Source organism: Vicugna pacos, chromosome 16 (genome assembly GCF_048564905.1).
Source record: "Vicugna pacos chromosome 16, VicPac4, whole genome shotgun sequence".
NCBI lineage: Eukaryota > Metazoa > Chordata > Mammalia > Artiodactyla > Camelidae > Vicugna > Vicugna pacos.
Window position 1 is genome coordinate 61,377,765 of NC_133002.1, and position 17,339 is coordinate 61,395,103.

Consider the following 17,339-nt stretch of genomic DNA (forward strand, 5'->3'; position numbering starts at 1 on the left):
GTGAGATCCATCTGCATTTTTTAAATTAATTTAAACATTTTAAAAATTGAAATATATTTGCCAGACAGCATTGTGTAAACTGAGGGTGTACGAGGCATGGGTTTGATACATTTATATACTGCACTATGACTGCCATTGTAGTGATAATCAGGGCCTTTATCACATCCCTTGGTTCTCCTTTCATCTTAGTGTTTGGAGTAATTAAGACCTAGTCTCGCAGCATGTCTCCACCTGCCTTCTTTAGGTAGGTGAGCGAGGTGTGTGCCTCACTGCCTGTTGGGAGAATTTGTATCAGGACAGTGTCCCTCATGTTCTGGTGTAAAATCTATTTCCTTGGGTACCTTTTTTCTCTCCCTCTGGATGCTTCCTATGAACGGCTGCGGATCATTTTCTTAAAAATCATACCCCTTTGGCTTTTTGCTCTGGTTGACTTTTTACTGGAAGACAAGATGAGTGCTTGTCCACGGAGAGGTTTAATCACACCCACTGGCTGGTGTGCAAAGGCTGGCAGCCTTTCCAGCTCTGTGGCTTGGAGGGGAGAAGGAGGCAGGGAGAGGGGAGGCGGTGGCCCTGGTGTGTGGAGAGGCGAGGAGGGGGCTGCACCAGCCTCTCTGCTCTCACCTGTGGGCTCCCACCCACTTTGGTAAGCTGCTGTCAACATGTTATGCACCAGCTAAGCTTGGGGTTTTTTGGTAATGAAATGGCAGTGTTGTGGGAGTTTGAGATTAACAAATGTTAGCCACTCTATATCAAAATAGATTAAAAAAATATTCTTCTGTACAGCACAGGGAACTATGTTCAATATCTTGTAACGACCTTTAATGAAAAAAAATATGAAAATGAATATATGTATGTATATGCATGACTGGGACATTGTACTGTACCACAGAAATGGAAACACTGCAACTGATGGTACTTTAATTTCTTAAAAACTAATTAATTAATTTTAAAAAAAGATAGAGGGCACACGAATGCCCTGTGTGGTGCCCTGACATTGATGGTGTCCAGTAACATCAGGTATTGGTCAGCAGTATTGACAAAAATGGCAAAAGAAAAAGTGCCCCAGGTTCTTATCGAAAACAGAGGGTGGATAAAACCATAAAAATGCAGGGTGTCCATTTATAGCTTCAGTAAGGACTGTTGTCCCCAGACTTGAGGCTCATGGCATCACAGGTGGCCCCACACTCCTCTGACCCCTCCTGCCCCAGGCATCACCGAGCTGAAGGTGTTCGTGGACCTGGCCTCCATCTCCGCCGGGGAGAATGACATCGACGTGGACCGCGTGGCTTGCTTCCACGACGCGGTGCAGGGCTATGCGCCCCTGCTCTATGACCTGGACACCAGCGCGGGTTTCGATGACTTCATGCAGCACCTGAGAGAGCTGTGGAAGGCTCTGGATAATGACCAGCACCTGCCCAAGAAGCTGGTGAGTCTCATTTTTTAATAAAGCACCGCTTAGCAACTCTTGGGGCAGGACTGCAAAACTGTGGAGCACCCACGTGGCAGATTTTTATGCAGCTGCTTAAAACGAAGTTTCAACGTAATATCTCTACCTATATGGAAAGGCTTTCTCGGTCCTGCTATGTTAGGAAATAGGACACAAAATTGTGTGTAGACAAGTGATTTCTTCTGCGCAAAACGCATGGGGAAAAATGAGGTGGGGGAGGGACGAGTGAGAGGTTCGGTGTTAGTAGATACACACTACTGTGTATGACGTAGATAAACAGCAAATGAGTGGTAATGGAAAAGAATCTGAAAAAGTGTCCATATGCATGTAGGTGCATAGCTGAGTCACTTTGCTGTACACCTGCAAGGAACATTGTAGGTCAGCTACGCTTCAATACAAATTAAGCACTTTAAAAAATGACTGAAAGGAAATATGCTCAAATGTTAGTGGTTTTGTCTGAATGATGGTACTTGTTCCTTAATTCTCCCTGCATTTTGGTATTTTTCCATACTCTCTACAATTGGTACAGATTGTTTTTTCATTAGAAAAAATAAGCATTTCAGCATAAGTTAGCCCACTGCACCGGGGCGAGCAGCCCCGCAGCACGCAGGCTGAGTAACAGGACGGCTGGAGCCCAAGACGGGGAGGGTGGGGGGGGGAGGGAAGGATGCAGTCGACAGAGCTGTTTCCTTTTCTCCGCTGGAAGCTCACGTCCAGACAGAAAGCCTTGGTGGCAGTTTTTCCTTAATTCTTCTGTTTGGACTTGGGGACCCCAGAAGGACACATTTAGAACTTAAGGCCCCACAGCTCTGTGAGAGCAGAATGCCGCCTTCTCGTAGAGAGTTGGGTTCGGGCCTGTCCCTCCCTGTCTGCGTACCCAGGGCGTGGGCTGGGGGGTGGGGAGCACGGGGGATCAGCCCATTCTGGCACTGCCACATGACAAGCGTCCCCAGAGGGACGCACCCGAGCCGGTGGCAGCTGTGGGCCTCGGATGCTCGGATGAGGAGGGCCTCCCCTGCGGGCGACAGCACACGGAGCCGGAGGCAGGAGGGGGACTGCAGGTGGAGGGGAGGAGGCACAGGAGGGTCACACATGAGCTGTGGCCCGTGTCCTCTCCTCCTTCCCCACAGCGCGACTCTGCCAGGAACCTGGAGTGGCTAAGGACAGTGAAGGAGAGTCACGGGTCTGTGGAGCTCTCCTCCTTGTCGCTGGCCACCGCCATCAACAGCGGAGGCATCTATGTGATCAAGGCCCCCCCGGATGGCCAGAAGGTGAGCTGTCCCCCGTCCCAGACGCGGCGGCTGGGGGCGCTTATGGGCTGCCGTCAAGGGGGCTTCCTGCCTCCAAAGAGCCAGCTCTGAGTGTGCGCCGTTCCATAGATTTCCCCAGACACCGTGCTGCACTTGCTCCTCCCCGGGGGCCTCGGGGGCCAGGAGGAGGTGCGAGACTACTCTCTGGAAGATCTGAAGGAGCTTTTGAACAAACTGATGCTGATGTCTGGCAAGAAGGATCACCACAACGTTGAAGTCGTAGAGGTGTTTTCCGAGGTGAGAGTTTGTCCCTGTGTTGGAGCAGGTGTCCGGGACCCATCTGTCTGGGTGCGGACTCTCACCCGGTGAGATGCCTGAGAGGGTCAGCAGGTTTGAGTTTGGACTTAATCGGTAATTCAGTCTGCTCTCACGTCCGTGGAGAGTGGGGCCGGTGGGTCTGCAGAATGCATTTACTTCGAATTCACGACCCCGAGAGGTGTCGATTTACTCTGTCAATCAGCCAGCAGCCCCAGGCTCGTTAAGTCTGGATGGGCATCCTTCATCAGAAGCACAGGAAACCGTGTAGAAAAAGGCACATCGACTTACCTCACAGTCTCTCACTTTACTGTGCATTTTACTTGAAAGTCGTTTTGTACTTTGTAAATGATGTCTTTTCTTTCTATAATGTGTTGTTTCCGAAAGACAAGATTATGGAAATGAGGAAGGCAGGCCTTTCCGTGACCAGTCTGTGCCTCGAGGTCACATAGGGAACCAGGAAGAGACATGGGCCCACGTCCTTCAGGTTCTGAATCTGTTTGTGTTATTCCAGACTGACGTGTCTGGGGTAACTCTCAGACTCTCCGAGACCAGCTCTGTGATGTCTGCCTCCTGCTTCCATTTGCAACAGGTGTTTTGCAACGTGCAGAGGCTAGTCCAGGCCTTCATCAACCTTTACTCTGCTGGAAACATGCTGTTCAGGGCATGGACGGCCGAGGTGTACTGCTCCCCCCAGAAGGGTGTCTCCATCCGCATGGACTTCTGTCTGGGGCTGGTGAACCAGTTCACGGAGAGTGGGGCAGTCGCTGGGCTGCTGGAGGCCCTCTGCCGGCAGATGGAGGACTTCCTGGACCACTGGGAGAGATTTGTGGCGGAGAAGCGGGCAAAGCACCCCTACCTCAACTACTACACAGCCGAGCAGCTGGTCTACCTGGGCACGGAGCTCAGGAAGCGGGTCCCCAGTGAGGCCGCCCTCACCATGCTGTCCTTCATCAAGAGCAACTGCAGCCCCAGGGACGTCTTGGAGGCCTGCCCGGGGCCCGACGGCAGGGCCGCCGAGCAGCAGAGGACCATGATCCAGGAGCTGCCACTCCTGCTCTTCTCAGAGTCCAGACTGGTGGACAAGCTGAGGGTCATCATGGAACAGTCGATCGCCTGCATGAGTGTCCTCCTGCCTCACTGCCTGGACCTGGAGGCCCTCGGCCTCTGTCTGGCTCGCCTGGCGAGGATGGCTGGGCCTCCTGTGCAGCGACAGCTCCCCAAGGGCCTGCAGGTCGGCCAGCCCAACCTCATCATCTGTGGCCACTCCGAGATCCTGCCGGCCGCCCTGGCCATCTACATGCAGACCCCAAGCCAGCCCCTGCCCACCTACACCGAGGTGCTGCTCTGCACCCCAGGGACCACGTTTGAGGAGGTGGCACTGCTCCTGCGCCGCTGCCTGACCCCCGGCGCCCATGGGCTCGGGGTCTACAGCCTGCTGTTTGCGGACCAGCTGAGCTACGAGGTGGCCTGCCGGGCAGAGGCGCTCTTCCTGAGCCTGTGCATGCAGCGCCACCGGGAGGACTACCAGCTCGTGATGGTCTGTGACTGTGAGCGGGAGCACTGCTACCTGCCCTCGGCCTTCAGCCAGCACAAGGTCCTCGTCACGCCCCAGGCGCCCCTCAAGGACATCCAGGCCTACCTGGCTCACCACTTCCAGGTCCCAGAGCAGATCCCATCAGCCGCTGCTGTGTTCCGGGACCGGATGTGTGTTGGGGTTGTGGCCTCGGAGAGAGCGGGTGTCGGTAATGACGACTGCCAGGGTTGGGGGAGCCCACGAGTCCCGGGGACTGCTGATGGCCCTTTTCTTTACAGTTGGTGTGTGGGGGGTGCTCAGATGAAGCCCTTTATAGGTGAGGAGACTGAGTCTCAGGGAGGATTTACTCACCTGTGGTTGTAAGTCAGGGCCTGTCCTGGAACGAGACACCCTTTCTCACCTGGTTTCCAGCTTGGGTGACTTCTGGGAGCCAAGCCATCCACCTCCTCTAAACTGGCTTCTCCGCAGCTTCCCCTTTCTTTTTTAATGTCCGTTGGCCACTTGGGGTCTTCCTGGGTCCTGAGCAGGAGGAGGTTTCATCGCTCTGTCTTTAGAAGCGGCAGATGCCTCTGGACCCTGCGTTCAGTCACATTAGGATTTCCATCCTGTTGACTGTGGCCCTTTCACTGTCCGATGAAGCCTACTCCTGTCCCCAGCGTGGCGTGCTCCGCTGCTCCCATCCTTGCCCTGCAGCTGCCATTCTCAGTCCCGGGGAACATCAGGGCTTTTGGGTGGGCACCAGCAAGGAAACCTGAGGCCTCAAGCGTGTGCTCGTCAGCCCAGTGTCAGGCTGTATCCCTTCTGTGCAAAGCAAGTGACCCGCAGTGGATCTTTCTGGGTGCTCTCTCGCTTGGTCCGCCAGCCTGGCACCTAATTTCCACCTGTTACCATTACAGGAAAGTCTCTCTTTGTGAGGAGGTTGCATGGCCAACTGAAAATGAAATTTAATGGGAGAAAAGTGCCCCTAAAAGTTATTCGATTGATCGACCCTCAGCTGGATGAGAACCAAGTCCTGGGCTCCCTCCTGCCTTTCCTGGACGCCAGGCATCAGACAGGACCCATGGTGTTCCACCTGGATGTGAGCTCTTCAGTAAGTGCCCTCGGGGTCCAGCCCCGTGCCCCGCCCTGCCCCTGCCCAGGGTAAAGACTTTCTTCTTTCTGCCTGTACTGATGATCGGTATCATCGGACCAAAGCGCAGGATCAGAGGGGCCTCAGGGCTGGGAGAGCTGGTGTCTTCTGTTTGTTTACAAGCCCATGTGGTTCTGTCTTCAGGTGCAGACTGGAATTTGGGTGTTTCTTTTCAAACTTCTGGTTCTCCAGTACTTGATGGATGTAAATGGGAAGATGTGGCTGCGGAACCCGGGCCACTTGTATATTGTTGAGATCCTGGAAGGGAGCTCGGCCCTGCCGCGGAGGCCTTCGAAGCTGGTGCGTGTCGGGGCCCTTTCCTGCTTCTGTGGGGGAGGGGTTTAGTGGCATAGCTGAGTGCGATGTTAGTAAAGAAAAATCAACCTTTAAACTTATTTGTAAATTATTTCTAGAATAAAAGTACTCATTAATTAGCAGGATCTTAAACTGGCTTTGTTCTATTCAAGATGGATGCTGTATGTCTGGGTTAAATGCAGAAAACCCATCTGCTGGGAGAGGCACCATCTTTCTCAGAGTCAGCTAACACACACATGTATATGCCTAATGGAGAGATTTGGTTCCAAGAGATCAGATAGAAAAGGGCTTTTTGGTCAACAGTGCAGCATAGACCCCGTGGAGGGTTAAACTGCAAAAGCATTTCTTAGGAGGTTCAGCCATAACCCGTTTTTCTGTGTCTCTCTTCTCCAGAACACATATGCCCCCCCATTCAGTTTTCTAGACATCTTCCCCAAAGTCACGTGCAGGCCTCCCAAAGAAGTGATTGACATGGAGCTGGACCCTCAGTGGAGCTACGAAGAGCCGGGAATGGATCTGAAACAGTTCTGCAGCGAAACGTTCCAGAGACCTTACCAATATCTGAGACGGTTCCATCAGAAGGAAAACCTCGACACGTTCAAGTACCAAAAAGGCTCTGTTGAGGGCACCCCCAGCGAATGCATCCAGCACCTCCTGATTTACTGCGGGGTGATAAACCCTTCCTGGTCAGAGCTCCGGAACTTTGCTCGGTTCCTCAACTACCAGCTCCGAGACTGTGAGAACTCTCTCTTCTGTAATCCCAGCTTTGTTGGAGACACACTGGTGGGTTTCAAGAACTTTGTGGTCACCTTCATGATCTTCATGGCGCGAGATTTCGCCACACCTACACTTCACACAGCTGACCAGAGCCCAGGGAAGCACACGGTCACCATGGATGGCGTCAGGGAAGAAGATCTCGCCCCTTTCACACTCCGGAAGAGGTGGGAGTCGGAGCCCCACCCGTACGTCTTCTTCAACAGTGACCACATGTCCATGACATTCATCGGGTTCCACTTCCGGCCCAACCAGAACGGTGGTGTTGATGCCATCGACCCCTCGAGTGGGGAGGTGATCAAGGAGGATGTCATGACGGTGGCACTGTACCAGGGGCTGTTGCTTCAGAGGGTGCCCTTCAATGTTGATTTTGACAATCTGCCCAGACACGAGAAACTTGAGAGGCTCTGCCTGACGTTGGGGATCCAGTGGCCCTTTGACCCTGATGAAACCTATGAGCTTACGACGGACAACATGCTCAAGATCCTTGCCATCGAGATGCGTTTCCGGTGTGGCATCCCCGTCATCATCATGGGGGAAACGGGCTGTGGGAAAACCAGACTCATTAAATTCCTTAGTGACCTGCGGCGTGGGGGTGCCAATGCTAACACCATGAAGTTGGTCAAGGTCCACGGAGGAACGACCGCTGACATGATCTACTCCAAAGTCAAGGAGGCAGAAGAGCTTGCCCACTTCAATAAGGACCAACATCATTTGGACACCATTTTATTCTTCGATGAAGCCAACACCACGGAGGCCATCAGCTGCATCAAAGAGGTCTTGTGTGACCGCACAGTGAGTGGCCAGCCGCTGGCTAAGAACTCCGGCTTGCATATCATAGCAGCCTGCAACCCTTACCGGAAGCACTCCCAGGAGATGATCTGCCGTTTGGAGTCAGCTGGTCTGGGATACAGGGTGAGTGCAGAGGAGACGGTGGAGAAGCTCGGCTCCATTCCTCTGAGGCAGCTGGTGTACCGTGTCCACGCTCTGCCGCCGAGCCTGATCCCCCTGGTGTGGGACTTCGGACAGTTGAATGACTCAGCAGAAAAGCTCTACATCCAGCAGATTGTCCAGAGAGTGATGGCCTCCACCCTGATGGATCCTCACAAGGCCTGTGTGATCACGGACGTGCTGTCTGCCTCTCAGAGTTTCATGAGGGCACGAGAAGACGAGTGCAGCTTCGTCAGCCTCCGGGACGTGGAGCGCTGTGTGAAAGCTTTTAAGTGGTTTTACGACCACAGCGGGATGCTCTTGTCCAAGCTGGATTCCGTTCTCTGCAAGTCCAGTGTCAGCAGAAACAGCTTTGACAGAGATCCTGTCCTCTGGTCCCTGGTGCTGGCCATCGGGGTATGTTACCACGCCTCTTTAGAAGACAAGGAATCTTATCGGAAAGCCATTTGCAGGTTCTTTCCAGAACCGTATAATGATAGCAGGGCTATTCTGGATGAGATAACGCAAACCCAGGATCTCTTTCTGAATGGCGTACCCCTGAGGAAGACCATCGCCAAGAACATGGCTTTGAAGGAGAATGTCTTCATGATGGTGATCTGCATCGAGCTCAAGATTCCTCTCTTCCTGGTTGGCAAGCCTGGCAGCTCCAAATCTCTTGCCAAGACCATCGTGGCAGACGCCATGCAAGGCCAGGCCGCGCACTCGGACCTCTTCCGGAGCCTGAAGCAGGTCCACCTGGTGTCATTCCAGTGCAGCCCGCATTCCACCCCACAGGGCATCATAGGCACCTTCAAACAATGCGCCCGCTTCCAGCAAGGGAAGGACCTGGAGCAGTACGTCTCCGTGGTGGTGTTGGATGAAGTCGGGCTGGCAGAAGACTCGCCCAAAATGCCCCTGAAGACTCTGCACCCGCTGCTGGAAGACGGGTGCATTGAAGACGACCCTGCCCCCTACAAGAAAGTGGGCTTTGTCGGCATTTCCAACTGGGCCCTGGACCCCGCCAAGATGAACCGGGGTATCTTCGTGTCTCGCGGCAGCCCCAGTGAGAGGGAGCTCATCGAGAGTGCCAGGGGGATTTGCTCTTCAGAGCCCCTCGTGCAAAAAAGAATCCAAGAATACTTTGCAGCCTTTGCCAAAGCCTACGAAACGGTGTGTAAGAGCCAGGACAGGGAGTTCTTCGGGCTCCGGGACTACTACAGCCTCATCAAGATGATCTTTGCCGCAGCGAGAGCCTCCAGCACGGAGCCGTCCGCTCAAGGCATCGCACAAGCTGTCCTGCGGAACTTCAGCGGCAAGGACGACATCCACGCGCTGGACATCTTCGCAGCCCACTTGCCCGAGGCCAGGTGCGTGGAGGAGGTCAGCACCATGCAGCTCATCGGGCAGAACCTGCACAGCGATCGTCGGACGGTGCCCGGCAGAGAGCTGGACGACTCCGAGTCCCGCTATCTGCTCGTGCTGACCAGGAACTACGTGGCCCTGCAGATCCTGCAGCAGACGTTCTTCAGTGAGGACCAGCCAGAGATCATCTTCGGATCCAGTTTTCCCAGGGACCAGGAGTACGCCCAGATCTGCAGAAACATCAACCGGGTGAAAGTCTGCATGGAAACTGGCAAGATGGTGGTCCTGCTCAACCTGCAGAACCTGTACGAGAGCCTCTACGACGCCCTCAACCAGTACTACGTCTACCTCGGCGGCCAGAAGTACGTGGACCTCGGCCTGGGGACCCATCGGGTCAAATGTCGGGTTCACCCGGACTTCCGCTTGATCGTCATCGAAGAGAAAGACGTGGTCTACAAGCGTTTTCCCATCCCCCTCATTAACCGGCTGGAGAAGCACTACCTGGATATCAACACCGTGCTACATAAATGGCAGAAGAGCATTGTGGAAGAGCTCAGGATCTGGGTGGAGAAGTTCATAGATGTGAAAGAAGAAGGGAGCTCACTTGGACACAAATACAGCCCTGCTGATGTCTTCATTGGCTTCCACTCGGACACGTGTGCCTCTGTGGTGCTCCAGGTCGTAGAGCAGCTGGGGTGCAAGGGCTTGACTGGCGAGCTGTACCAGGAGGTATACGAGCAGGCCAAACTGGTGCTGCTGGATTGCGCCACGCCTGATGCTGTGGTTCGGCTGAACGCTTCCTCACTGGGCCGTTTCACCGCAACGTCCCTTTCTGAGGAGTACTATTACAGGCAGCAGCATAACTCCTTTGCAGATTTCCTCCAGGCTCACCTTCGCAGGGTGGATCCGGAGCGCCATACCGCCTTCACAGAGGTGACTGTCTTCCTTATTTCACCCTGACCCTCTCACCTGGGGTCCTTGAATCCCTAGCATCCAGAATCCGAAAGTCTTTGCAAGTCAGTGTATAGGAGCCATACATGGGTGTGTTGAGACTTCTGATTCCTCTCTGTGGTAAATGCAAGGGGACCTGCGTGCTTACATGAGCACCACATTCGAGTGCTGCACCGCGGACGCTGGGGATGTAGAGGTGGGTTGGCACAGGTCTTGACCTTGGTGAGCATACAGTGTAAGGTATGGTGAACAGATGCCGCCGATGAACGATAGTGCTGTCCACGGAGGCAAAGAGGAGTAACCAGGTCAGGATGGGAGGTCAGATGCACCCTTTTTTAAGAGACGACCCTCAGGCTGATCGTGAAGTATGGTTGGGAAAGCTTTATAGGCAGAGCGCCCTACCTAAGCAAGGGTGTCAAGGTGTGAAACAGCAGTCTGTGCAGGAAGCCGGGACAGGTGGAACTCACATTGCAAGGCTGTGAGTGCTGGCAGAGGGGGGTGGGCTGCAGCCCGAGAGACCTCATGGAAGGCCTTGTCAGTGGCACCACGGGACTTTGTGTTTCCTGTATAGAAGGGACTGATGGAGGAATGTGTGTGGAGATGGGTCCCACTGCCTGGGAGATGGAGGGGGGAAGTCTGATAAAAGACTCTAGAAAAGATAGACCAGTTGGGAGGCTGCTGTACCAGTTCGATCAAAGTAGAGGATGGATGGGTGGAACTGAGACACAGTGAAGGACTCTGCAAATTGGCAGAGGCCATGACTGGTTCCATCCAGGGGCTCCGGAAGATGGAGGAGCCTGGAGAGGATTCCCTGGATTCTTCCCTGGACGACCAGAGGTTTGGTTAATCACAGTCTAGGAACGAGCATCCAGTTTTGGGGAGGCAGGGGCACATTCCATTTGGAATGGGCTTTGACGTTCCTGTGACATACAGGGAGGCTGTCACGCAGTTGGATGTGGGAATAGGAAGCTGAGGGGTGAGGCCAGCTGGAGACAAGGATTCAGGACCTAGATGCTTTCAAGGAGTGTACTGGTTGCACTGTACAGTGTGATCCAGTGACGGAGGAGATCCGCTACGGCTGTGGGAAGCAAGGCCCACCAGCCAGCTCCACCTGAAAGTAAGATTGCAAAGGAGAAATGGCGTTCGTGCTGAGCCCTACGTGGTCATCAGAACTGTCAGCGGAGACCAAAGCAGGAAAAGGCGGCAGAGTCTAGGAAGGAGACTTGAAGGCAGAACAGGGTGCATCTTCTCCCCAAGCCTTTGATCCTGGATTTGCCTCAGCACTGCCTCTTCCGGGAAGACTCCTCTGGGTCTGGATTCTTATCTGTCTGTGTCCCGCCTGCACAGTGGGGACCCCGTAGAAGTTAGCTGTGGAACATCCTCATGTTTCTAGGATCTAAACCTAGCAGATGTGCAACCTTTGCTTGCCTTCCAGCGAATGATTTGCATTCCCTGCCTCTGCAGGTCACCACGTTCTCCAGGCTGCTGACCAGTCATGACTGTGAGCTTTTAGAGTCAGAGGTAGAGGACAGGGCTCCAAAACTCACGATCCTGTCACTGCAGCAGTTTGACACCGAGTACTCATTCCTCAAGGAAGTCCGGTGAGGGCCCCGCCTTCCGCGCCTGCCCCTTCTCCCCAGGCCGACCGCTTGGCGATTCGTAGGAGTGGCAGCCCCTGGTGTTCTCATCAGCATTAGTGGGCGCTGAAGACACGTGACTCTGGAAGGGCTGCTCTTAAGTTCTCCAGGTGTCCCTCGCCTCTCTGTTGCCCTCCGCAGGAGCACTCCTCTCTGAGCCCAGCCTCCTCCTGTCTTAGTGGGGCATTGTTCTTTCTCCACTGGGCTGTCTGCACCCTTTACAGAGGAAGATCCCCCCTGAAGAGTTTTTTCTCTGTATCCCTTACATTTCCCATCACGTTGGGGGTATTATGACCATTTTTAGGACAGAAAACTCACTTGGATAATTCCCTTTCTGTTTCAGCAACTGTTTAACCCACACAGCCAGATGTAAAATCCTCATTATTCAAACAGATTTTGAAGATGGAATTCACAGTGCTCAGCTCATCGCCTCAGCTAAGTACGTTTTGTCATGTTTCTCAGCAACTACGTGGAAAACCCCAAATTTATTCGGGAGCTCTTAAAGAATTTCTTCCCTGAAAACTGTATTGTATCAGAATAAACATAGAAATAAAAAAAATGATTCTCCCTTTTTTATAGAAAAACGGAAAGAGAAAAGGTTCGTAACAACACAAAAATGGTCAAATGAAAGCAGTGTAAAGAGAGTATTGGCAGGATTTAGAAGGGTGTCCTTGGAGCAAACGTTTGAGACGCGATTTGGTCATTATTCATTTTAAATTGCATGATACGAATTTATTGCAAGTTCAAGGTCAATAACGCAGTATTAAATGCTTTCATTTGTCTTTGTTGGACGTCTTTATAGTGTGCGTAAGGGAAAGCTGATCCTTTTAGCATTAACTATGTTCCCTTGTTACTTAATGTGAAGGTAAAAGTGATCTCTGGACCTTCTGAAGCATTGGAAGCATATGTTGTACCACGGCTGTCTTTGGCCATTGGCTGTCTGTTTGCAGAGCTCTGTTTCTTGACCTGGAAGGCCCCGCTAGCCTGACCCACCGAAGCATCAGACCAAGCCCATCAAGGATTGCAAGAGAGGGTTCCTTACCAATGAAAATGCCATTTCAAAGCAGAGTGACACAGGAATGGGGGAAAGAAATGAGCCTGCTTAGAGCGGACTTGCCCCCCTTCCCCGTAAGACCTCTCTGTGAGATGACAAGACAAATAGTGAAAACTATTTAAAGCTAAAAAAAAAACGTGAGGTTGAACGTGACAGCTCCGAGGACACCCTTTGGCCACTTACAGCTTCTCGGTTTCGGTTCTGATTTGTCATGTCTTTGCTGGCTTGTTTTTAAAATAGGTATTCTGCTATCAATGAGATCAACAAGATGCAAGGAAGCCAGGGCCGCATCTTAGTCTATTTCATCACAAAACTGTCCCGGATGGGAAGTGGAACGCCCTATGTGGGATCCCATGGAGGTAGGACTGAAATACTCTTGAATCTGTTTGTGTAGATAGTGTTCGAGTTGCTTCTAGTTGGTCCTATGCTGTGCCAAGTCTGACGTCAGAATGTTAATGTTAATCTCAACAATATTTGTCTCAGATGCGATTAGACGTCTTACCACTGATCAACGTGAAAAAACACTTGTCTTTGAACTGGCTGCTCCAGCGTGTAGCACCTCCTTCCCTTACTTGTAGGTAAACGTCGGTTAAGCTCTCAGGTTCCTCCCCTTTTACTGAACGGACAGTACAGAGAGCTGTTCCCGGCTAACACTGTTACGACTGCGCTGGCGCTTCGTGCCTGCAGCCGGGGTGGGAAGTGCCGTCTTAAGTCTCTCTCTTTTTCCCTGAGAAACGAGCCGCCAAGTGTTTACGGCGCTTCGTCTTACTGCACTGGCTTTATTACTCTTCGCAGGGGCTGCGCTTTTTACAGATCAGAGGTTTGTGTCCAGTCTGTTGGTGCTGTTTTTCCAACAGCATTTGCTTAGCTTGTGTCTCTGTGTCACACTCTGGTAATTCTTGCCATGTTTCAAACTTTTCCATTAGTATCATGTGTTATGGTGACCTGTGATCAGTATCTTTTAAAAAGAATTTTTTGTGGGGGTGGTAGTTCAGTTTGTTTGTTTATATTAACGGAGGTGCTGGGGATTGGGCCCCCGTCCTCCTGCGTGCTAAGCATGTGCTCCACCACTGAGCTCTACCCACCCATCTGATCAGTGACCTTTGATATCACCACGACAACTCTCTGAAGTTTCAGATGACGGTTAGCAGTTTTAGCAAAGAAGTATTTAGTTAAGGAGCATACATTGTTTTTAATATAATACAATATAGTGTACACGTAACGTTCATAGGCACTGGGAAACCAAAAACTTGATTTATGTGATACTTGCTTTGTTATGATGATCTGGACCCAGTCCCAGCGTGTCCCCAAGGTCTCTCCTGTGTAAGAAAACTGGTATTCTAGAAATGGACCAATAATGCTTTACTTCAGTAGCTTCATGGACAGTGGGAGACAAAGCATGCCAGCGACCCACACCCCTCTACTTATCATGGTGCAGCCAGTGTAATAACAAATGCATTTAAAAACCACAAGCCTGCTTTAGATACTTTTTTTCAAGTCAGTCATTTCAGTGCTTTAAGCTGCCTTCTGTTCTAACCTTGTGGCACCTACAGCGTGACATCTGTAGGGTTTCTGTGTGTGTTCAGTTAGGATGCGAATCATTCGTTCAGCAGCGTGCTGAAACGTCGGGATGGTGGTGTGTCCCCGCTTATGACTGACGGTAAGAAACCCGTGGAGACACAGAAGATTCTGGGGTTTGTTCCCACAGGGCTGTGGCAGTCTGTGCACATCGACGACCTGCGGAGATCCACGGGCATGGTTTCAGATGTGACTAAGCTGCAGAGCGTGACCATCAGCCAGCTGTTTAACCCTGAAGCTCAGGCTGAGTGTTAGTCCGGAGGGAAGGTCCTCCTCAGGGGAGCAGGGCGGTGGGGGCGGCAGCCGGGAGGTGCTCCCTGGGCTGCGAGGACGGGCCGTCAGGCTCCCACGCCCTTGAGTCCGGCACCGGCCCCTCGGCAAGACCTTGGGATACGTTTGCTGAGCTGAGCGCTGATGAGTCCAGGGCACCGTCTGCTGCTTTCCAAGGCCAAGAGAAGGCCGTACTTCCCAGGAAAAAGTGGGTCTTTGTGGATGCCTGGGAAACACACCAGATGCTCTTTGCCCTGGTTCCTGTGTCACCAGTCCAAGCCCAGGACGGAGGGACGGGTTGCCAAGGGGGGCCACATCAAGTGGGCGAACGGAGGCTGATCTGCTCTGCATGACTGACAGCCTCTCCTTTGGAGGCCCATGCCTGGAGCTGGTGCCCGGGTCAGTCTGGTGGTTAGAGCCCCAGCATGCAGTGTAGACGAGTTGCCAGTGCTCCCCTTCCGCCTCTGAACAGTAACGCGATTGTTCTGCTTCTCTGCAGTGAAGGTGGGACAAAGGGCCCAAGTCGACCATGAGGAGGAGATGGAAACAGAGCTGGTCAGATCAGGGGAGATGGCAGAGCTGGAAATGGAAACGGAAAGTCCTGGGGTGACCTCTGAGCCAGGGGGATGTGATGTGAGTTCGCGCTCTTTCCAGTCCTCTGGGCCTCCGTGCTGCTGGGCTGCCCTTCCTTAGACTTGCCCACTGTGGGTCCGAGGAGGGGCTCAGCCCAGTGCTCCTTCCCTGTACCCCTGCACTCCCCTGTCGATGAGGGTGAAGCACTAGCGCGAGGTCTGACATTGCCTCTCCCTGGCATCCCCTGGTCAGTTTTGCTCTGCTCCTTGACCACTGGCTGGGTTGAGGGACACAGGACCCTCTCGCAGTGGTTCCAAGGGGAACTTGGTGAGGGCATATGGGGGCAGCGGGCCCGCGGCGGGAGCTTTGGGCGGGAGGAGCACGTTGGTGCCTTGACCTGGTCTCCCAGGCGTCACCTGGCTCCACCTGCCGTGCAAGTGGCAGGAATGGAAGGCTCGTCTCTGTCGACAGACGCAGATCCTGGACACCACCAGGCTGCTGAGAAGCTGCATCCAGGGCGCAGTGGGCATGCTCAGAGATCACAGAGAGGGCTGCCAGCGCAGCATGCGGAGGGTGTCCATTCTCCTCAGCCTCCTAAACGAGGACGATGAATACAGAGGTAGGGCCCCTCTTGCCCACACCCCGGCCTAGGCTTCCCCTTGAGGCGGGGGACCCCTTCCCCGGCAGCTCTCCGTGGCTCCCACAAGCAGCTGGCCCCGCGGGAATCTCAGTGCACCCCCAGAATTTCTGCAGACCTGGCCTGACCAGAGGAGAGGGCTCCCTTCCTGCAGGGGCGGGTCAGCGTCCACCGCTCACTGCGGGGATGTGCTGAAGGCCCGTCTCCTCTGCTTCTCCGCAGCCACTTTCTTACGGGTCACCAAGATGCGCATCTGCGTCCTTTTAAAGAAGCAGGAGGAGAACTGCGTCTTCTTGAACACGAGGGACTGGGTGGTGAGGGCGGCCTCCAGCCAGGACGCCCTCCAGGAGGCCGGCACGTTCAGGTACCGCGTGAAGGGAAACCAGGACGGGCTGCAGAGGGGCTGCCTGGCTCCTCCAGCCGAGCAGAGGGCCCCAACATGCTTCCTTCCCAGCCTCTGAGAAACTCAGAGTGGTCGGGTCCCCCACTGCCCCCCAAGAGCACAGGGCGGTCTGGGTGGCAGCTATTTTGGGTTCTCTGGACTCTTTCTCTCCTTTCGTGTGTCTTTAAATGTTTTCATAACAAAACCCAGGACAAAACAAAACCAAAAAATCCCCAGAACGCCTGCTCTTGTAGGATGTAAATGTTTACCAGCATGCCCGTTGCTGTAGAAACGGATGCCGTTTTGGGTTATTAAATTAAGAAGGCGGTGAGCAGGGGAGGGAAGAGAAGTCATTTCCCCAGACCTCCTGCATGAACTTACTGGATATTTGCAAAAATTAAGACCCAGTGTATTCGTCTCTTGGTCGGGGCCGTTTTTCTACAACACTTGACGCTGTTCTCAAGACCAGCCCGTGACAGCCTGTGTGGCAGAGGGAGGGGACCGCTCAGGGTCCCGGATGGAAGGTTTCGCCCACCCCCGCCGGCAGGTCGTCTCAGACCTGTGGCTTCACCACTCTGACCCTCGGTTTCCTCATCGCTGAAAGTTGACGTCATCCAGAGGCTTGGGGTCCGCTCGGTCACGTCACCTTCGTGCCGTCGGCAGGAGGACACGTGGGAGCATCCAGGGTTAAGCGGACCCTGTGAGCTTCAGGACGCTGCTTCCGTGGCCGTCGGGCCCTCCTGCTTTTCTCTTCCCACCCTCCGCTTCTTTCCTCGCTGTGCTTTCTGGAGGAGTTCTACCAGCTCAGATACGGAACCAGGATTACACTCATAGCCCTTGGTTCCTCTGAATGGATTTTACTAAAGGCTTGATTTTACATAAATGCTTCTCTTTTGTAAAGTTGAAAAAATTTTATTTTGTTTAGGGGAGAGGGAATTAGATTTATTTGTTTGTTTGCTTTTTCCGGAGGCACTGGGGATTGAACCCAGGACCTCGCACATGCTAAGCACACTCTGTCACTGAGCTACGCCCTCCTCCCGTAACTGCGCCTTAAAATCCGTACTGTCAGCCTCCGCTGGACTCCACCCCTTCACTCACTGAACTTCCCACGGGGCCAGTGTTCAGCAGCCCCGCTTCTTCCTGCTCCGCCGTCTGCTCTGGCGTCGGGACTGGCCTGGCCACACTCGGGGTCCCGGGG

The 17,339-nt window shown here is 53.4% G+C and overlaps 1 protein-coding gene across 2 annotated transcripts in view; it reads left to right on the top strand.

The window, feature by feature from the left end:
- Positions 1–17,339, top strand: part of RNF213 (ring finger protein 213) — a 104,357-nt gene that overhangs the window by 54,060 nt on the left and 32,958 nt on the right. For both annotated transcript variants that reach the window (XM_072939788.1, XM_072939789.1), the window contains exons 23-36: positions 1,209–1,426; positions 2,578–2,718; positions 2,827–2,994; positions 3,605–4,757; positions 5,446–5,639; positions 5,823–5,978; positions 6,387–9,992; positions 11,475–11,611; positions 11,991–12,086; positions 12,942–13,060; positions 14,410–14,529; positions 15,049–15,182; positions 15,594–15,741; positions 15,982–16,123. In XM_072939788.1, coding sequence (XP_072795889.1) covers positions 1,209–1,426; positions 2,578–2,718; positions 2,827–2,994; positions 3,605–4,757; positions 5,446–5,639; positions 5,823–5,978; positions 6,387–9,992; positions 11,475–11,611; positions 11,991–12,086; positions 12,942–13,060; positions 14,410–14,529; positions 15,049–15,182; positions 15,594–15,741; positions 15,982–16,123 — 6,532 coding nt within the window. The remainder of the gene's footprint in view (positions 1–1,208; positions 1,427–2,577; positions 2,719–2,826; positions 2,995–3,604; positions 4,758–5,445; positions 5,640–5,822; positions 5,979–6,386; positions 9,993–11,474; positions 11,612–11,990; positions 12,087–12,941; positions 13,061–14,409; positions 14,530–15,048; positions 15,183–15,593; positions 15,742–15,981; positions 16,124–17,339) is intronic.